This window comes from Mus caroli, unplaced genomic scaffold (assembly GCF_900094665.2).
Source record: "Mus caroli unplaced genomic scaffold, CAROLI_EIJ_v1.1 scaffold_5981_1, whole genome shotgun sequence".
NCBI classification, from domain to species: Eukaryota; Metazoa; Chordata; class Mammalia; order Rodentia; family Muridae; genus Mus; species Mus caroli.
The window spans coordinates 84183-107317 of record NW_018391297.1 but is presented as its reverse complement, the minus strand read 5'-3'; the positions used below and the strand labels follow the sequence as shown (position 1 = coordinate 107317).

Here is a 23135-nt window from a genome sequence, read left to right as displayed (position 1 = left end):
GAATGGGAATGAGTTGAAGAAATCTGGAAAAAGAGAACAATAGGAGGCCTTCTTTTTGGTTGTAAATTAATAATTAATTTTAAAAATAGAATCTAGATATTTGTTTTCCCAAGACATGATAGCCCATTCTCAGTCTGGCAGCTGTTGACGTTTCAAGTGTAGTAGACATAAAAACAACATGCAAGCTAGCATGGTAACCTTTTATGTCCCAATTGCTGTGTTATCATTTTTCAATGTCCAAAGTACTAATTGTCATTTGAGTACAGGAATACCTTCAGGCCAAACTTACTGTCATTATTTTGAAATACTGGCACAATGCAATATTTATTTTTTATATCTTGATTAAACTTCATTTGTTTACTATTGGTTTTATGTTGTTCTTTGGTCATTAGATACCATAGTGGCCTTTTGTAACCTAACTTCTACAAGCAAGAGAAATCCTGAGTTATTTTTTTTTTTATCATTCTTCCAGACTATCTCTTTCTATCAGGATAAGCACTGTGAAAGGACTATTAATGCCAGACATTTTAAGTTTGTTGGTGTATTTTTATTTTCTGGGGAAACATACCTTAGGTAAAAACCCAATATCATATGCCATGAAATTGCCTGAGTGCATTGTAAGAAAAGGCTTTTAATTTGATCCTGTTCCACATTCTTTTGCCCACTCAATCTTTTTTGCTTTTTCAAAGTTTATTTTATTGGGATTTTTTTCTCTTTTGTTAATCCAAAAGCATATTTTCCAAATATATTTTGAAACCATTTCATAATAGGGAGATCTATGACATATCTATGTGTTTCATAACCTCTACGATGCAAGGGTATCTTCAAGTAGACCCAGATAAGGATACTCAAAAGCAGGGTAGGTAGTATACTTAAGAAATTCCTGGGGATACTTATGGAAATACACATAGAATGTGGCACAAATGATTCTATAGGAATTTTCCTTCAATCTAATATCCCCAAGGTTTACAAATAATTAAAGCCTCTCTACAGCCTCCAATATGTGGAGACTCAGAAAACTATTGAAAAGCAGTTGATCATGATCTTAACATGGAGCTCTAATTAATTAGGTCTTTGTGAAATAACTGTGTTGGCTATTTGATTTTTTCACTGTTCCCATTATATATGAGTTTGCCAATGGGTGTGCCACAGTTACCTTAGTAACATGTTAGGTATATGTTTCCCTCATGTCATTTCTGCTACTGGTAAGACTTACATAGATTTCCAATGAAGACATACAGCCCCTCTAGTTGAGCTGGCCATTAGACAAATAGGAAAGTTACAAAGGATATAGTGATAAGAGAAAAGATAGATCATGACAAAAAGTCCTATGCTGTTGTACTAACCATTTTATATTTGGTTTCTTTCATATTACCCTGGGGAAAAATATTATTTTAAGTATAATGTATATTATTTGTATAAAATAATAATGAATCATGGAGGAATGGGTCATAATAAAATAGAAAGGTATAAGGGATTTTGAATTATTTTATACCAGTGTACAGAAAATTAGGTTAGAGAAAATTGAATGACTAAAAATCAAATGAAAAATTTATTTAAAAAAAAATAAAATACAACATGAACAAGTTCTGTTACCAGGAATTCTCAGATTAGTTGATGCAACAGAATAGTAAATACTATATAATATATGTGAAATTGACTTAATTTAAATTCATATGGCAGTAGTCAGGAAACTTGCATATAGTTGGACATGTCACAAATTTTGTCAAACTATGAATATGGGCTCTAGCTGGATTGCTCTGGTTGACCCATATTTTAATTTGAGTAATAAAATATTTGTCTGAATGAAACTTCACACTGAATTAGTAGGTTACACATAATGCCATGAACTAGAATGCTATACCATTATAATTATTTTCATTTAATTTAAGACAGGACATGGATTCAATATAAATAAATAAAATCAAACAAAACATTATTTACTAATTAAATTCAATGAGAGATTTACAATTATCATGTTGTGTATTTCCAAATAGGGTATATTGAAAAGTAAATATGTAATAAAATTAAAAACAAATTATAGGACAATTGAATTGTTAGTATGATTAAATAATAGACATTAAGAAATTACATTCCAATGGATTTTGAAAACTGTCTTATTATTTCAGGAAGAAAAAAAATTCTAATGAAGTTTAATAAAATTAAAACAATAAATAAGAAAGAGTTTCCATTGAGAAAGGACACAAATATTTGATGTGATTCAGGAATGGACCATCAGGTCTTAGACTGAGAGAAACTGTTTAACAGTTCATGAAGTTGTTAAAATAAAAGCTATATTTCAACTATATTTTAGGAAAAGTCTTCTTTCTAGAGGGTGTTTTCTTCCTGATATGATTAAATGAATTCTTGTCTGGTCTCAACAAGATAATGTAACACTTGTGACCAAATATGAAGGCAAGAAGTGCTGTGCTGGAAGCCAAGATAGAGAATACTTCCATGGCTACCATGACCCTCCCTTTAGTGCTGTGGTAGACAGGAAGAAAGGTGATCCAGACACAGAAGAACACCAGCATACTGAATGACAGAAATTTGGATTCATTGAATGTATCTGGCAAATTTCTAGACAAGAAGGCCATAGCATAACTCCCAAGGGCCATGAAGCAGAGGTATCCCAGGACCGAATGGAAGGCAACAGCTGAGCCCTTGTTGCACAAAATGATGATGTGTCCATATTCAGTATGAGCATCTTGGTCAATGAATGGTGGGGATGTTGCCATCCATATTCCACAAATAAGAAGCTGGATCACGGTGCAGATAGGAATGATGTAGTTTGGACCCCTTGATATCATTAGCCACCTTACCATTCTCCCTGGAAAACTGACCTTAAAGGCAAGGACNACAGTGATAGCTTTGGCCAACACAGTAGCAAGAGCCATAGTGAAAGCAACTGCAAATGTGGTCTGCTGGAGGATGCAAGAAGCTNTGGTTGGCTTACCAATGAAGTTCAAAGAACATAAGAAACAGAAGGTGAGTGTTATGAGCAAAATGTAACTCAGAGCTCGATTATTTGCCTTGACAATAGGAGTGTGTCTGTGCTTCACAAAGATGCCAATAACAAAGGCAGTGAGTGCAGATAAGCACAAAGCTATGCTTGCTAATGCAATCCCCAAGGGGTCTTCATAGGCCAGAAAGCTCACAGATTTTTGGAAGCAGTTGCTCTTCTCTCTATTTGCATAATGACTCTCTGGACACTTCACACACTTGTCTACATCTGGTCAGAAATATAGGTTACCTTGAGATCAGGAGTTCAGTCTATGAAGGTTTCTTATATTTTTAGACATCTCTAAATACGGGGACTGCCACCGAAGTCACTGTATTTTGCTTTGTCATGGACAAAGTAATAGTACACTGGTATGAATAAATCTAGATTTAGGAACTGCTCCTTGATCATTAAATATTTCTTTCCATATTTATGTTCATATACTATAGGATTTGATGCAAGCTTATTTAAATACTACCATCATACACCTTCACTTCTCTACTATCAGATTTAACTCACAATTACTTGAGCTCCCTACATCTACCTATTACATTTTAATAACCACTGAGTCTATACAGGTGAGCCTGTCTCTGCATTACTGGGGGAGAGCTTCAGTGGGAAAATATTTATACTTTCAAGCCATACCTTTGCAAAGAAAACTATTATATCTATTTAGGCACCCTTCAACCTCCAATAAATTCCTTAAAATTTCATGGTTGTCATTTAAATTTTATTACCTAAATGCATTTGATCTCTGTACATACGATATTTCTCTGTCTTTATTGACAATGCTGTAACTCTTTTGAAATTTACTACAATACTAAATTACATTGTAAACATTTTCTGTGACCTTGATAGTACTTATTTTTCACAGATTTGCTTTAATTTCATTATGGGATATGTAGATAACACGAAATATTTTCCTAAGTTTTCCAGTTAATGCTTTCTTTTATGTAAATTCTAAATTTACTTTTCTCCATAAAATTTCTTGTATTTTTAAATTCTATGCATTCTCTGCTGGAGTTTATGAAATAGATACTATTACATTTGATAGTGCTCAACATTTCTAAATAATATGTTTTCATAACATTTAAAGCAAGCATATATTTTCATGGATAGACTATTCTTAGAAAATGTGAGAGATTTTAGAAAACAATGCTTTGCTATGGAAATTCTTATTAATTTCATAAATACTATGATGAACATAAAATAGATGCAGCAAAATTTATAAAATATATTACGTTGGTATGGTAGATTGAATATGCTAGGCCCAAAGAGTGACACTATTTTAAATTGTGGCATGTTGAAAGAATTATGTCACTGTGGAAATGACCTTTAAGACCCTCATCCATGATACCTTGAAATCAGGCTTTTCCTAGAATGTTTTACATGAATATATTGAACTCTTAGCTCTTCCTGTGCCATGCATGTCTGGATATTTTCACTCTCTGAACTTGAGTATGTTTTACTAAACCTCTGAATCTGTAATTCAGTTCCAAAAAATTTTTTCCTGATAAAAGTTGACAGTGTAAAAGTGATTGTTTACAGCAGTAAATCCCTAACTTAGACATGTTAGTACCTAGACTGTTTTTCCTTTGATCAACCTGTCTATAATTTTCATTGGAAGAATTTAGATTTTCAGATTTTGAATGGAAAGCAGTAGAATGTTTTAAGTTAGGCTTAATGTGCCATCCTTGTAGGAATATGGAAACCTTTGTAGCTGAGGATGATTTTAACTATAGAAGCCTGGGTCTAGAGGTTTCAGAGAAGAAGTGTTTTTCTATGGAGCTACACTTGTAATATTTTGATGAAGTGTGTGGATGCCCTTTGCCTTTGTCTAAGTAGTTTACCTGAGGCTAAGATAAGAAGTTTATAATAACAGAATTGACATATGGAGAAATATTTGAAACAATCCTACTAAAACAGGACAAGACAAGGATGCCTTCTCTGTCATTATCTATTCAGTATAGTACTTGAAGTTCTAGACAGAGCCATGAGACAACAACAGCAGATCAGAAGGACACACATTTGAAAAGAAGGAGTCAAGGTATCACTATTTGTGCATGATATGTTAGTTTACATTAGCAACCTCAAAATATCTACCAGAGTTCTTCTACAGTTAATACACAACTTAAGCAAAGTAGCTGGATATAAATTTCACTCAAACAAATTAGTAGAATTCATCTGCCAAAGAGATAACAAAACTGAGAAGAAAAACCATACCCTTCAAAATATGCAGAAGTCGTATAAAATATCTTGATGTAACACTTAACAAGTAAATGAAAGATATATATGACAATAACTTCAAGTCCATCAAGAAAGACTTTGACGAAGATGTTAGAAAATAGAGAGAACTCCAATACTCAGAGATTGGTAAGACTAACAGAGTAAATATTGCTATTCTACCTAAAGCAATCAATAGATTCACTGCAATCACCATCAAGATTACAACAAAGTTCTTCACATACGTTGAAATAGCAATTCTCAACTTCATATATAAAAACAAAAAACCCAGCATAGAAAAATCAATCTGTTTTTTTTTTTTTTTTTTTTTTTTGGTTTTTCCGAGACAGGGTTCCTCAGTGTAGCCTTGGCTGTCCTGGAACTGACTTTCTAGACCATGCTGGCCTTGAACTCAGAAATCTTTCTTCCTCTGCCTCCCAAGTTCTGGGATTAAAGGTGTGCATCACCATGTCCGGCTGAAAATTCAATTCTTAATACGAAAAGAACTACTCAAGGAATTATAACCCCTGAACTCAAGCTATTGTGGAAACAAATCAAAACAAAACAAACAATCAAAAAAACAAGCAAACAAACAAACATCAAAAAAAAAAAACCCACATTGTATTGGTACATATATAGATAGAGCATTCAATGGACTAGAAGTGAAAACCCAGAAATAAGTCCATGTACATATGCATATATATATATATATATGGTTAAATTGGTTTCCTCTGTATAGCCCTGGATGTCCTGGAACTCACTTTGTAGACCAGGCTGGACTTGAACTAAGAAATCCACCTGCATCTGCCTCCCAAGTGCTGGGATTAAAGACGTGCACCAACATGTCCAGCAGGACACTTTATATTTTCAATGAAGCCAATAACACATAATAAAGAAGAAAGAAGGAAAGAAAGAGAGAGAAAGAGGAAGGAAGGAAGGAAGGAAGGAAGGAAGGAAGAAAGAAAGAAAGAAAGAAAGAAAGAAAGAAAGAAAGAAAGAAAGAAAGAAGGAAGGAAGGAAGGAAGGAAGGAAGGAAGGAAGGAAGGAAGGAAGGAAGGAAGAAAGGAAGGAAGGAAGGAAGGATATTCCATGAATGATCCTGGTCTAATTAACAGTATGTATTTAGCAATATGAAAAAAGAATCTTAATCATCAATTGCAGAATACTCAATACTAAGTGGATCAAGGAACTCAGTAAAAACCAAAGAATTCACAAGAGAGGAATCTCAAATGGATAAAAGGCACTTAAGAACTAAAGTCCTTAGTGATCAGTGAAATGCAAATCAAAACAACACTTAGATTTCAATAATGGCTGAGATCAATAAGTCAGAAAAGAGAACATGCTGGAAAGGATGTGGACAAAATGGAACTCTTCACTATTAATTTTGCAATTGTGCAAATGGTTCAATATATGGAAATCCATCAACATAATCCACTATACAAACACACACAAAAGCCATCTGATCATCTCATTAGAAGCCGAAAAATCATTTGACAATATCCAACACACATTCATCATAAAGGACTTGGAAAGATAAGGAATTCAAAGCCCATACCTATACATAATAAAAACAATATACAGCAAACCAGTAGCCAACATCAAACCAAATGGAGATAAACTTGAAGCAATCCCACTAAAATCAGGGATTTGGACAAGGCTGCCCTCTCTCTCCCTACATATTCAATATAGCATTTGAAGTCCTAGACAGAACAATTAGACAATAAAAGTATGTCAAATGGATATAAATTGGAAAGAAGTCAAAATATCACTCTTTGCACATGATATGATAGTATATATAAGTGACCCTAAAAATTCCACCAGAGAACTCCTAAAACTGATAAACAACTTCAGTGATGTAGATTGATATAAAATTAACTGAAAAAAAAAATCAGTGCCCTTTCTCTACTCAAAAGATAAACAGGCTGAGAAAGAAGATGGAAAAACAACACCCTTTACAATAGCCACAAATAATATGAAATATCTTGGTGTGACTCTAAGGAAATGAAAGGTTTGTATGATAAGGACTTAAAGTCTCTGAAGAAAGAAATCAAAGAAGATTGCAGAAGATGGAAAGATCGCCCATGCACATGGGTTGGCAGGAATAATATAGTAAAAATGGTTATCCTGACAAAAGCAATCTAAAGATTCAATCCAATCCCCAACAAAATTCCAACTCAATTCTTCATGGTTAAAAAGGGCAACTTGGAAATACTTCCGTCATAACAAAAATCCTAAGATAACAAAAACTATCCCCAACAATATAAGAATCTCTGGTGTAATCACCATCCCTGACCTCAAGCTATACTACAGAAAAATTGAAATATAAACTTTATTTTATTAGTACATTGACAGGCAGGTATATCAATGGAATGGAATTGAAGACACAGAAATGAATCCACACGTATGGTCACTTGATCTTTGACAAAGGCGGTAAAACCATCCAGTGTAAAAAAGACTATATTTACAACAAATGGTACTGGCTCAGCTGGTGGTTAGCATGTGGAAGGAGAATTGATCCATTCTTATCTCCTTGTACAAAGCTCAAGTATAAGTGGATCAAGGTACTCCACATAAAACCATGGATACTAAAATATATAGCAGAGAATGTGAGGGAGAGCTTCGAAGATATGGGAACAGGGGAAAATTCCTGAAGAGAACACCATGGGATTTTACTGTAAGATCAAGTATCTACAAATGAAAACTCATAAAATTGCAAAGATTCTGTAAAGCAAAAGACACTGTCAAAAAGACAAATTGGTAAACAACAGATTGGGAAAAACTCCTTACAAATTCTAAATCCCAATAGGTGGCTAATATCCAATATATATAAAGAACTCATGAATTTAGACTCCATAAAACCAAATAACTCTACTGAATACTGAATGCCTGAGAAGCACCTAAAAAAATGCTAAATATCATTAATCATCAGGGAAATGTAAATCAAAACGACCCTGAGATTCCACCTCACACCAGTCTTAATGGCTAAGATCAAAAACTCAGGTGACAGCAGAGGGTGGCAAGGATGTGGATAAAGAGGAACACATCTTCATTGCTCGTGGGAATCTAAGCTCCTATAGCCACTCTGGAAATCAGTTTTGCTCTTCCTCAGAAATATGGACATAATACTGCAGGAATATACAGCAATACCACTCCTGGGTATACACGTACAAGATGCTGCAACTTGTAATAAGGATACATGTTCCACTATGTTCATAGCAGACTTATTTATAGTAGCCAGAAGCTGGAAATAACAGAGATGTCCCTCAACAGAGGAAAGGATACATTTACACAATGCAGTACTATGTAGCTATTAAAAACAATGAATTTATACAATTCTTAGACAAATGGATGGATCTGGAGGATATAATCCTATGTGAGATAACCAAGTCACAAAAGAAAACACATGATATTCTCTCATTGATAAGAGGATATTAGCCCAGAAATTCAGAATAGCCAAGAAAAAAAATTGTAAAACACATGGAACGTAAGAAGAAGGAGGACAAATGGGTAGATAAATCAATCCTTCTTAGAAGAGGGAACAAAATATTCATGGAAGGAATTACAGGGATAAAGTTCAGAGCAGAGACTGAAGGAATGACATTCTTAGATTGCCCCAACTGAGGATCCATCCCATAATTTTGGGGTTTCAAACTGGTACAACCACTCTTTAAATATATCTGGCAGTTCCTCAAAAGATTGGAAATAGACCTACCTATACCACTTTTGGGTATATATCTAAAAAATGGCCCAATGTATCAAGGGACACATGCTCACCAATGTTTATAGTGGTCCTATTTGTAAGAGCCCAAAAGCTGGAAGCAACTCATGTCCTATAACAGAATGGATACAGAATATGTAGCATTATTAATCAGTTACTAAAATCAATGGCATAATGAGATTTGAAGGATAATGGATGAAACTAAAAATATCATTTTGAGTGTAGTAACCTAGACCCAAAAGGACATACATCGTATGTTCTCACTAGTAAGTTGATATTACACCACCCCTGGAAAAAAAAAAAAAAAGGACACACAGGACACTTAGGATATATCTCACAGAGTTTCAGAAATTTAGGAAGCAGAAAGGCTAAGATAGGGTTGAAGGAATGAGTTAATGAACTGTGGGAGGGTTGCCACAGAGTATGAACAATGATTGGATAGTAAATAAATAAATGAAATCATTAATTGTGTGGGTACTTATAGATTTAGAGCATTTGTTCATTTACTTAATAGAAGTAACCATAAAAGCATCCAGGGATAAATCTTGATTTGAAGGAAGATGCAGGAAAAATAAAATAAAATAAAATAATAGAGTCCAGATGTCACATGGACTTTTATAACCTAAATCCAGTCCCTAGATGTGCACCTTCCCCTAAAAGAACACAATCCTAAATCTTTTCTAATCGGTCCAGTTTAAAAAAATATATCTGTAAAAATCTTATCCAAGAGAAGCCAGAAAATTACCAAAATCTTCAGTGTACAGAATAACACAAAATAATTCTGTTTTTTTGATCACAGAGAAATTGTTCCCATAAACTAAAAACAAAAGAAAATGTTTCAGATGTATGCTGCCTTCACCCAGGCAAATTTCAGGATAGATATTGGAGGTAGTCATTAAGAATCCCCAATCTCCAGAAAATGAGGTATTAATAATTGATAGCTACTTGGAAGATAATCAGCTGTATCACTGTGGCGAATATGGTTGGTTAACAACCATTCATTGACATGCACACATGTAAGTATACATTAGTATCATGAACTGTATTAGATACTTTAATTACAAATTCCGGGAATGAGAAAAGGGGTAAATTAATCTGGGAAGAGTGTGAGTAATGAATGTGATGAAAACACATTGTAGGAAATTATCAAACAAATAAAAATGAGAAATGAGCTGTTAATTATTTCTATGAAAATGCAACAGATCTGAGTCTTATATGGTTCTTAAAAATCATTGAAATACATTTTCAAAAAATCTGTGATACTTAATTAAAATGTGTTAAAAGGAAGAGTAAATTTAAAAACATTGAAAAGTACGGAGGAATATACTATATCATCAAATATCAGTATTGGCACTGGATTAAAGATATTAATTAAGAATAATATGAAATGGGTGTTTTGACCTATTTCAAGGGGATGGTGATGAATATGACATGGAAATACCTATAAAAATAATAAATATAACTCATACTTGACTTTATCTTAAATCTTTTTAAATTGCTAGCACATTGTAAAACACAATGGAGAAATAGGAAGTTTTCCATAAAATCTGCATTTACCTGTCTCATTAGAAATCTCATTGTCTGCACAAGGAGTGCACTTGTAGCAGCAGATGGCCTTGCCTTCCAGGGTTACTTTCCTGAATCCAGGCCCACAACTCTCACTGCACACTGACTGAGGGATCTGAGAAGAATGGATAATGTTATTTAATTCTTAGGGTTTTATAAAAATGAACAAATATTTTTTTAAGTTCATACACTTAAAAGCAAATATTTTTATTAATAATTAGACTCATTTAAAAGAGTATTTGTAGTAATAAGGGATGGGATGCTAGTGTAGCTAACAGAAATTCCCAGATGCCTGGAAAGTAAGAGACGCCCTGGATCCACTGGAGATGACTTTAGTTGATATATGCCACAAAGCAGTTAGAGAACCTTTAGAGGTCATATCCATAGTTTAGTCAAGGCCCTTGTTTGAAGGATGTGGGAAACAAGCCATCTAAAAAATATGAACCAAAATTTGCTCCTATCTAAATGAAATACAAGGTCAAAGAGTTGAGCAGAGACCGACAGAAAGGTCAAACACAGACTGTCCCACCTGGTGATACATCCCAAATACTATCACCAAAGACACTATTGTTAATGCCAAGAAATGCTTGCAGAAAGTGTCAGATGTAGCTGTCTCCTGACAGTATCTGGCTGTGCCTTACCAATATAGATGAGGATGTTTGCAGTCAGCCATCTGACTGAGTATAGGGACTCCAATGTGGTAGCTAAGGACTGAAGATCTGAAAGGTTTTGCAACCCCATAGGTAAAACAACAATAGCAATAATAATCCCCAGAGCTCTCAGGTACTAATTCACCAACCAAAGAATATGGATATAGGAATCCATGACTCCAGCAGTATATGTAAGAGACTAAGAGACTATGACCATATCTGGCAAAAGTGGGAGTAGAGTGCTTTGGTCCTTTGAAGGCTTGATGCCCAGCCTTCAGAGCAGAATGACATTGCTAGTGTGATGATGCAGGAGTATGGGGGTAGGAGGAACACCCTCATGGAATCTGGGGATGGGGGATGTAAAGGGGGTTTATAGATGAGAAACTATGAAGGGGGATAACATTTGAAATGTAAATATATAAAATAACCAATACAATTTTTAAAAGGAATTTAAAATTTTAACAGACAATGCCCTTGAGAAGACAAAAGTGTTTAAATTTTGGTCTGACAATTATCACAGTGCTAAAAAATTGGGATCTTAATGAATTAAGGACATATTTGTGAAACATTAGTGACTAGGAACATAATATTGGAATCCATGGGGTCCATCTAGCCTAATACTAATTTTGTACTTTCTGACAATAGTGTTGAGCATCTCAGCAAATAAACATACATTTGTAGGAAGAAATTTGTAGATAAATTTAGCAAAGATGAAACATCCTAGTAAAAATTTAATTGTCACTACTTATTGTAAGAATGTCACAATTGCAGAGAAGAGAGCTGCAGTATCCATTGCTTCCTCCATTCAGAGGATAATATATCATTTGTACACTCTTTCATATGAAAACCATGCATATTCAAATATAATGCCCTGCACTCTCACATAGGTCTGCACGGTCTTTCAAACATTATTATACTTTCGATGAGATAGCACATATTGAGAATCGAAGGACAATTAAGGAAGGCTAATGTAGATATTATATGATATTTTTAAAGAACAATATTCCATATAGGGCAAATCATTTTAATGCTTATTTCCTATTTGGTGACATTGTATGGAAAGTTATAGAATATTCAGGGGATTCAGACTTGATGACAGAATCAGGACACTATTTGGGAATGGAAAAATGGAAATGTTTCCTTAATTCTAGGATACGAATATTTTTACAGTTCATACTTGGGGCTAGAAACATTATCTCTTCATTTCCTAAGCCTCTCTCCATTATAACCATTTGTTGTTATTCTTCTATCCTTTGCAGACTCTGATTCTTCTCGAACCATAAAACAAACTATAGTCTGTGAAATATTAGTGACTAGGAACATGATATTGGAATCCATGGGGTCCATCTAGCCTAATACTAATTTTATACTTTCTGACAACAGTGTTGAGCATCTCAGCTTCTGCCATTGTTGTGAATTATGACTGTCAATTTGAGAGGATTTAAAATTGTTATGGAAGCAAATAAACATATATTTATAGGAATAGATATAGAGATAAATTTAGCTAAGATGAAACGTTCTAGTAAATACTTATTGTAAGTATGTCACAATTGCAGAGAAGAGAGAAGAGAGCGGCAGTATTCATTGCATCCTACATTCAGAGGATGATATTTCATTTGTACACTCTTTCATATGAAAACCACGCATATTCAAATATAATGCCCTGCACTCTCACATAGGTCTGTAAGGTCTTTCAAATTATTATTATACTTTCGATGAGATAGCACATATTGAAAATCGAAGGACAATTATGAATTGCTAATGTAGATATTATATGATATTTTTAAAGAATGATATTCCATATAGTGCAAATCATTTTAATGCTTATTTCCTATTTGGTGACATTGTATGGAAAGTTATAGAATATTTAGGGGATTCGGACTTGGTGAGAAAATCAGGACACTATTTGGGAATAGAAAAATGAAAATATGTTTCCTTAATTCTAGGATACGAATTTTTTTACACTTCATACGTGGGGCTATAAACATTATCTCTCCATTTCCTAAGCCATTCTCCATTATAACCATTTGTTGTTATTCTTCTATCCTTTGCAGACTCTGGTTCTTCTAGAACCATAAAACAAAATATAGTCTGTCTTATAAAAGTTATTTTTGGTCACAGTGTTTGAATGAACAATAAAAAATAATTCTAATATTGTTTTATGATACTAATCCCCAAAAGAGATTTTCCTCCAGCACATTAACACATGTGTCATTTGGAGATAAAAATTTTCTCTTAGCACCTGTCCCATATGTGATGTTTGACAAATGAGGAAACATATTCCTCATATGAGTGAGCAATGGGGGATTTATTGAACACTGTATTCTTCTGTTGATCTTAATCAAGGAAAATAAAAAGCCAGTATAATACAATTACTTTAAAATGTTTTATACTGATACTCCAAGTGTAATGGAACATGAGTCAATCATCATTATATCAGAGAACATAATTGTTTCAATAATATAAGCACAAAGCATTTAGATAATACATATCCCACCTCTGAAAATGTTGCTGGCCATTGTATCATCTGTTCAGATAGAGACAACTGTTGACCATGGGGAGCATTTGCAGAAAAGGATCCTATTTTCACTTTTAATCCAAGACCCTTTGGCAAATTCCAAATGTTAAGAATGTCATACTCTGTATCTATTGTCTGTCTCCAATCTAAACTCCTTTTGTCTTTCACCTCAATATCCTTCAGGAAAGTGTTAAGCTTAAAGAGAAACATAATTTTATATTTCATTGTTCATGAGGGTTAAATTCTGTTGTGAACATCAACATTAATGAAGATTCCATTAATGATGACTTAGTGAAAACCTGACTATTCACAATACCATTATTATTGGTCTTCAAGTGAAAACTTAGAACAAAGATCAAGTACGCAATCAATGACAACTGATCTATAAAAAGATGAACTTTTTTGAAACCTAGCAATACTCATTTGCATTTAGAATATGTTCAGAACAAGTGTCCAAAATGAGGATACTGATGCCAAGAAATTAATTAAAAGGCATCATTTCTATATAAACAAGCCATCATTTTTTCACATGTGTCCCTGTTATTATTTCTTTTTTAGCAAATATATAAAGCAATGAGTATATTAATTGCCCTCTATTACCGTAAGGAGGCTGCAAAGCTAGATTTAATGAAAAGAACTTGATTTTCACAAAGCATATTTACTCCTGGTATCTTTCACATGATTTCAAAACATCATACATTTGAAACTATCTTGACGTCTGTGTAAGATTAGAAACATAAAGAGTTCTTGATTGTGGACAACATAAATAAATTTTACATTGCCTAAGTTAGTGTTGTTGCAAATCTCTTATGCCAGAGTGCTGACAATAAAATACAGTAGAAAGGTTATTACCTGCCATGGAAAGAACACCATCCCATTGTGATTTTCATATGGTTGCATTTGAAGTTGCTGAAGTCTCATCTCACGGAGGCTGTAAGCCACAGCATATACACCATTATAAATAATTGTGCTCTCTGCATTCATGGCCACATCAAATATGTGACGAGGGAACACATCCAAAGAAGCATTGGTTTGACAGTTTTCCAACACATGACAATTAGTGTCAGCAAATGAACATTTGAAGAACAAATACCAGAGCTTAGGAAGATAAATGTCTTCTGGATATTTATTGGGATTAACTGTTTGAATAAATTTGGTAAATTCAAAATTCTCTCTATAATTGTGCTTAAAAATGAGGCTCCCATGGAATGAGTCTAACATGAAATAATCAGCTCTATCAATAACATGATGTTCAATGTTCATGATCCAGACATTCCATGTTAATAACCTTTGCTCAATATTCCTCATTATACCTTCCAGTGAATCAATCTCACCATAAATAATTGTTACATTAGTCTCATCCATATTTTCCCAGAATTTGGCAACATATGAAGTCCATGTTTCTGAGGTCATTTTAACAAAAGCTAGGCAGATGCCATTTCTCTCCATCTCCTCCCTAAAATCTGATAGAATTTTATTTCCTTTGTGGTCATCGGGAAGAATGAGACCAACCCATGACCACCTAAAATGAACTATCAATGAAACAATGGCAAGTGAAATGGAAGTGTCTTTGGGGGCCATCTGGTAGAGATAAGGATACTGACCACGGTCACTCAGGAGAAGATCATAAGGTCCAAAACTAATCTGAAGCAAATTGGAAAGAAGAAAAAGAATATTAACATCTAAATACATTTTATTCCTGAAAGAATAGAAGATAGGATAATATTTTAGAGGGACATTACAAATACTACATTCAACAGAAATTTTTGTTAGGCCTCTAATTTTCAAGGACTTACCTGACTTCATTTACTACATAAATAATTCTCTTAAAAGCAAGAGAAACCTTGATTGAACTCCATGTTGTGAGTATTGCTTTGAGGTTTAGATAATTGATAAACCATTCTTTCAGTTTAAAGTCACCAATAACACGAACAAAGAGAACTGATTCTCAGTTCCCAAAATCCAAATTTTCTCACCTGTGGAAATTTAAAGAGTTGAAGCAATGTTCCAATTTGAGCAGATGTTATCCATGATGTTCCTGTGAGTGCAGCAGTGAAATTTCTCTTTTTACAATTATAATTAGGTATATAATTTCTGCCACCTAGAGCTGTGAGCCAATTAAAAGTATTGCTATGAATGTACTTTCCAGTGAATCTGACATTGTAGAAATTGAATCCAAGAGATATGTTGGGTAAAAGATTGGGATTCCCATTGATCTCCTCAATGGCAAATTGCAGAGCAAGAATATACTGGTAGTTCTTAAAGTTATATCTGTTTAAGTGGCATAAAAATGTTAAGATAATGATCAACTTTACCATACACATCTACATATTTAGTACAGTAAATTATATACTTTAGTTTGGAATCTATAAAATATGTAATTTAATTTCCTTACCATGAACAGATGAACTGGATTAGGTAAATATGTTAGGTTTAAGCAGGCTCCTTTACATTTACTACTCATTTTTTTTTTGGTCTTTAAAGCATATGTTATTTATATTTCATAGTTGACTCTTACACATTTTGTTTACGAATCAGGAATCTTTTTCCCCAAAATATCACATCTACTGGAATGCCTTATTAAGGAAAACTTACACTTTGAGAGATCTTGTCCATTTAATCCTGGTGGGAAGCATTGCAATGTGCAGACAGAAATGGTCTTTGACAAGAACCTGAGAGTTATACATTTTTATCCTCAAGCAGCAGAAGTGAAGGCCCTAGACAAAACTGAACTTCTTAGAGTTCTAAATCACTATTTTTATAGGGACACAGTAACTCTACAAAGGCCACAGCTACTCCTTTAAGGCAACTCAGTATGGGCCAGGCATTCACATACATGAATCTCTGGGGCCCATTTGTACTAACAGCACAAAAGTATTGCTATTTGATAATTTCTAAAAGCAGAGTCAGGTTTCTTCAATGTGATTTCCTTCAGATAAATCTTATTCTGGGATGGCTGACCCTCAAAGATACCAAGGGAGTACACAGAGATCTTGATTAAGAATTGTATTAAACTTTGTCAGGAGCAGTCTTTCTGAGTGCAGAGGTGATTTCATTATGTTGTAAGACTTTTCTAATTTTCCTTCCTAAAACCATCAAAAATATTTTGTTAATGAATTAAATTGATCCTTAGCTCCATGCCTTGGACCAGAAAACATACTGGAAACTTGAACATGTCTAATAGAGAAAAGGCAATCTCTAAATAGAAGTAAGATTTGTAATTCTGAAAATTTGGCCTAAAATGGTAAAATATCTATTAAAACTGGACACTTTTTAAGAGGGGTTTGTTCTTAGTATTTAAAAGCCAAAAACTACTGTCATAGGCTCCACTGGTTATGTAAAGGTTTCTTGTGTGAGTAAAATCATTTTACATTCTTAATGATTGAGTTAACCTGTTTGAGAAGGAGTCAGAATATAAATATTTCTGTGGATGTTAAGTCTTGTACTGCCAATGTTTGTTTGATGCAGCTGTTAGATAGGTCTCCAATGTCAAATGGATTGGTTGCATGAGGTTGTAGAATTCCAATATTGTTTAAGGGGCATAGGGTGGGTTCCTCACAGTTTCCCTGCCTTGATAAGATTCTTATATTATTAGGGATTACAAAAGCACGAAATAGGGCAGTGACCTATTTCTGAAAGCTAGTTTGGCAATCTTTCTGCCACTGGTACTCTTTCATACCAGGTGGATATCCAATTGGATTTCTGTTCTCTGTGGTGCCAGGAACATTAAAATTTATGGGACCTCCTGCCTTACTGAGACATTATTTGCTGTTATGTCCAAGCTTTTTCCCTGATTAATTTTGTGAGCCAAACCTGATTTACTAAATATTCTGTCGTTGATTAATAAGATTTTGGATAGTGTTCTGGCCTCCTGAGGTTTTATAATGAATATACCTTGAAAATAAGAAGTAGAAATCTCAGCAAATGTTTTCAATAAATTTCAGACTTTTAAATTGTCTTTAGTAGAGATTATCAAGTGGGTGTAGCAATTTCAAAGGACATATCTTTTAAAACAATATCTTTTGTTTCAGATCCTCTATCAGTTGAGCAAGGATTGTCCTCAATAGATCTTTTGGTTTCTTTATTATATTATCAAGCCTTTTGAAAATATGGTATCTCTACTAGGCATGCATCTTTATGCTTCTGGACTTGCAGCTGCATTTTTTACCAAAACTTCCTTTGTCACTTTTTTGTGAGTTTATTTTTCTTCAAAATACCCCCCCATTCCCATAAACATTTCATATTTTAATATATTTTACTCTTTTTTCAGACATCTTAGATAACTGATTTTCAGTCAAGTTCATACACACACACACACACACACACACACACACACATATATATATATATAAAATTGTTCTTTACTTAGGCAAGTTATGGCTATTTTAAGCTAATCATGAGGAGTCATAAGCAATTTAAATGTCAATGGTTCCATAAGAGATCCTTCTTCTCTTTCTTATTCTCCATACTCTCTGGGAAATAGTTTAACAACTTTACTCTGTTGTGGAGTTTGGAGTAAACCAGCAGCAGATCCTGTAGACTTCTTTGGTTGCTTTTTATATCTTTAAGGGAGTCTTATAGATTTATATTTAAATGCTTAAGTGTAAGCCAGTTATGTTTTTTTTTTATATTTTGTCTGTTTCATTTCTTCAGTTTCCTCTTCATAAGTTGATTTTAATTTTTTTTGTTTGATTTTTCATTAGCCTCTCCTCTCCTGAACTACTTTTCGTAGACTTTTATGTCAAGGAATAAATATTGTTCTTAGATCCTGATGGAGACGGTATTAACCAATACTCCTCACAAGGATGGGAATGTAATGATACCTGAGTACATATGGCTTTTTTGTCATCTGTCAATCCCTTCCTAAGAACAGTCCAAATACCAAATGCTGTAAGGGGCACACCTAGTCCTCCATTTTCTCTAATCCAGTTGTTAATATCTAACTCTGTTTTCTCCCATACATTCATATCTAAAGTTCCCTCTCTTGAAACAAAGGACTGATCATTTTTACAAACTGAAGAATGTCAGTATAATCATCTGTCACACATACACACAGGTTCATTGAAAATTTAAAAAAAAAACATAACAAAGTTATTAGTAAAATTTTGTATAGATAAAATCAGCCAATATTTTATCTTTTGTCCTAGCACCTATACTAAAACATAGTTCCCCTTTTATGACTTTTGCTTAACTGTTTTACAAACTCTTTGAATGTACTTTGAGTAAAAAGAAGTCTGGTTACTATGTAGAAGTAATTAACTACTGACACATGGGAGACTGGCAGAGTTCTCAGAGAAGGACTAAGTAGGAGTTCATCTATAATAAAAAGGTTAATAAGCACAAACAATATTTTTATGGTGGGGAGGAGGACTTGCTCAGCAATTAATGGTGTCATTTTTCCAGAGAAACCAAGTTTGATGCCCAGAATAATTTTAGCCAGTAAACAAACATCCAAATCTTGAGAATCTAACACAAGAAATGGACTCAATTGGTTTGAAAATGACAGGGTCACATAGTCACACATGAACAAATACACAAACACACACAAAAAAAAGAGAAAAAGTATTTATAATAATATCAATATGATGGTAAGCAATTGAGGTGCTGAAACAGAAAAGCAAGATCAAAAACCTAGCATGCTGGGTATAGGAAAATTGTTCAGACCACCTACTTGAGTATATCTATAAAATTAACTAAAATCCTATTTTGTTAATGCATGCATGTATTTTGAAATTAACTTCATTTTATATGAATAATTAATAAAGTTATTTGATATAAAAGACTAAAACCATAAAAATTAACACATATTTATTTTAAAGTAAAGCATACAAATAAAATGTATATGTGATAATATATTCTGGAGGAAAAATGATAATTAGCATTTTTAATTTGAGAAATAATATCAATGACATTTTCTCTTGCATAAACATTATATATTCAAATAAATACATATAAAAAGTTAAATATATTTACAATTTTTGAGAATTCTGTATATGCAAGGAATTAAATAACAATCACTAATAATTGAGCAGATTAACTCAATATCTACAGTCACAGAACAGTGATCAGAGTCAACTTCAATAAAACAGACTTGAGCCCTCCCTTTTTCATACCTAATTCGCAAAGCACATGCTTTATAATAAATTTATTTTGAAAATGAAAACTATTTTTATCATTTATACTCTTGAGATTATAAAATGATTGCATAATTTCCCCCTTTCATTCTCTCCAGGTAAATTCTTATGCACTTCCTGTATCATTTTAATTTCATGGAGTCTTCTTCCATTAATTGCCCAGGAGGACTTGAACTTGCAAGTCATGCATACACACACATGCAAAAATTCACTCACAGGTCCAACCACAAAAACTCACAAAGAAACACACAAACATACCTGTATCCTCACACAGACACAAAATTAAAAAAAAAACAAAAAACGGAAGCATCCCTTTGAGTGCACACACACACAATTGTAGTTATCTAATAAATGATGTGAAATAGTTTACCCAATTTTTAATATTCTTCCACAGGAAAGATTATAATTTTCTCCAAGAAAGATTTTAGGTAAAATCACTCTACATCTGTCTTATTAGTTATAGAATGTAAATCTTCTAGCTGGAAGCACACATCCACTTCTCGAAGATGAATGGTAAAATAAACTTTACAGTGCTGACAAAATGGTCCATTAATCCTTACCACAGTAAGGACTTGCCAAACAAACTTATGCAGCAAGCCTGAAATATATGCTATGAGCTGCTTTTGTTTGCATTTTTAAATTTTGATTGACTATAACACTGCAGATTAGGTCGTCCTTAGACTACACACAGAGAAAAAGAGAGCTCATAAAAAAGACATCACTGTCAAGGACAAGTACAAATGTGATGAATGAAGGAAAGTGGTTACAACAGGTTAGGCACCAATAAAGAATTTTTGTAGTTAATTCAAATAAAAATAAGGCCATGAAGGAATTGTGTTTGCATTAAATAACAGTCAATATTTTATACTGAAAACTGCATTTCTGAAATTCAAAGGAAGAGTGAAATCAAGTATAAAGCCAATTCAGAATCACAATATAGTTAGGAATGGGACCATATTTACTGCTAATATAACTGAGAGAAGACAGGATAGAAATATTCCAGAATGACATTACCTACATGAGAAATGTTCTTGAAAATGGGCTTGTTTTTAATATGAAAATTGCACACAATGATACATAGCCCCAGTAAAATAATAAAATCTATTAAAAACAATCTTGCCTAAAGTAGAATTTTTACGATACATGAATTTTATCAACATATGAACAGTAAAACCAAACTAGTTGCTCACATATCCTATACTACAGCCTGTACAGTGAAATGCTAGCTGCTGCACAAAGTATTAGAAATGCATAACCATACACATTGGTACCTGAACTGCTGAGTATAAAGGGCACAAGAAAAGTGGATTTATAAGGAGCATTAAACATAACAAAATAGAAAGGGGCCTACCCAACAACTAAAGTTGCCCCGACAACTAAGGATTTGAGAAAATATTATGATTTCATTTGAGTCAACATATGATTCCCGAAAAATTTAGAAATACCATTAAATATTCTACACAAATAAAAAATTTTATGTACCCATATTTGATATGTTTATATATTGAAAATTAATGTGTCCAACAATAAAATGATTAATTTTCAATTTATATCTAAATATTTCCCCTCCATTCTCTTTGATTCAATAGCTCAATACCTCAAATGATTTAGCAAACACAGAGTATTCTCTCATAGACCATAAATCACCTTATACTTTATTTGATGTTTTCAATTGTTATTTTTATAGATTCCCTTTTATAGATTCTAAAATCTTTCCTGTATTTCCTTTGGTCATTTTCTGCCTCTCAATTAATAACATATTTCTTCTTGTGTACACAGAGAGTGATAAGAAATATTGTTCTATTTCCATGCCATACTACCTATTCCATACATACAAAACAATGTATTCTTGGAAAAGGAATTCTGGCTTGGATAAAAACATCTTATTTACTTTATTAAGAAACATACAAGAATATTTTTGTCGAACTCAGCAGTACCCGTCTGACACTATCCACTAACCTGATTATTTAACTAAAAGTAAGAAATAGCACCACGATAAAACTGTCATAGTCACAAAGCCTTGGTAGACACATATATAAAAACGAGAGAAAAACCAGGCATGGTGGCACAGGCCTTTAATCCCAGCACTCAGGAGGCAGAGGCAGGCTGATTTCTGATTTTGAGGCCAGCCTTTTCTACAAAGTGAGTTCCAGGACAGCCAGGGCTATACAGAAAAACCCTGTCTCAAAAAAACAAAAACCAAAAACCAAACAAACAAAAAAAGAGTAAATGCTGGAAACCAATGGAGTAAACAGATAAACACAGATAAGCTGACTGAAATTAAAATTTAAATTATCAAACAAACACATAAAAAACATGAGATAGATGAAATATCTATGTAGCATGGAAGTATTCTCCACTTCTAAATGTGATGTTGTTAACACTGAAATCAGCTGCATGTAACACACATAACCTCTTCACTCAAGTTTTACAAAATTCACACAGAACTTAGAGCATTTAGTGACATCATTTAATACAATTAGTATAATCAGTACATTGAAAATGCTAAGTACAAGAAGGATAGACAGGCTTAGAATAAATCATTCTTCCTCAAAATCAAAACAAAGAAAACTCTTCAGTCATTGTAGTATAACAACAGTAAAAAATATGAGATTATAGTTAACAATCAAAGAAGAAACTAAAGTAAACTCAGTTCAAGTTTCAATTTCCTTTCCTTCTGAGTGAGGATAATAATTTAAAAGGAAAATAAAACTGATGAAAAGATTTTAGAAATTCTAAGAGTGAATTGACCAAAATACAATATAAAAGATTAGTAAATTTTAATGATTATACCATCAAAGTTATAAGAATTCTGAACTCAAAAAATAAATAATTAAACTTACTGTATGACATTGTCCAAATAGTAATATGGGATAGTTGAATGTGACATTTTCTTCAAAGAGTAGAATGTGTGAAGTGGGAAAAATGCTCCAATTACAACATCTCCTTCATGGTGAAATTCTTCAGAGATTTTGTAATAACATTTACTGATATTATAGGAAAAAGCAGAGACAAATTTTGGAATATGCAAGAGTCTGAAGATAAAAATCCAAGAGAACATCCTAGTAGATCATGGGTCTGCTTGATACAGAATAAATAGTGTCCACTAACTCTATGCTTGGTTCATGTTTTTGTAAGTAGCATGTTTTGTGTTTATTGATGACTTTATCTGTCACTCAGATTATTCTAAGGGATTTAGGATGACTTTGGGAATTTTGAAACTATTTTTTCACATGGACTCTGCTACTGAGGGCTTCTATTGAAGTGCAAAACAAGTTGGAATTATGCTTGTCCACATTCTTCAATAGCCAAAGGCACTATGACT

At 33.3% G+C, this 23135-nt stretch overlaps 1 protein-coding gene across 1 annotated transcript; it reads right to left on the bottom strand.

Annotated features, from left to right (window-relative positions):
* Positions 1-2303: 2303 nt before the first annotated feature.
* Positions 2304-22871, bottom strand: LOC110289095 (vomeronasal type-2 receptor 116-like). The gene is made up of 6 exons (XM_021155293.1): positions 22654-22871; positions 15653-15947; positions 14529-15320; positions 13656-13871; positions 10500-10623; positions 2304-3232 (listed from the first exon to the last, which is right to left on the bottom strand). The coding sequence occupies exons 1-6, from the start codon at positions 22869-22871 to the stop codon at positions 2304-2306; spliced, it is 2574 nt and encodes an 857-aa protein (XP_021010952.1).
* Positions 22872-23135: the final 264 nt, after the last annotated feature.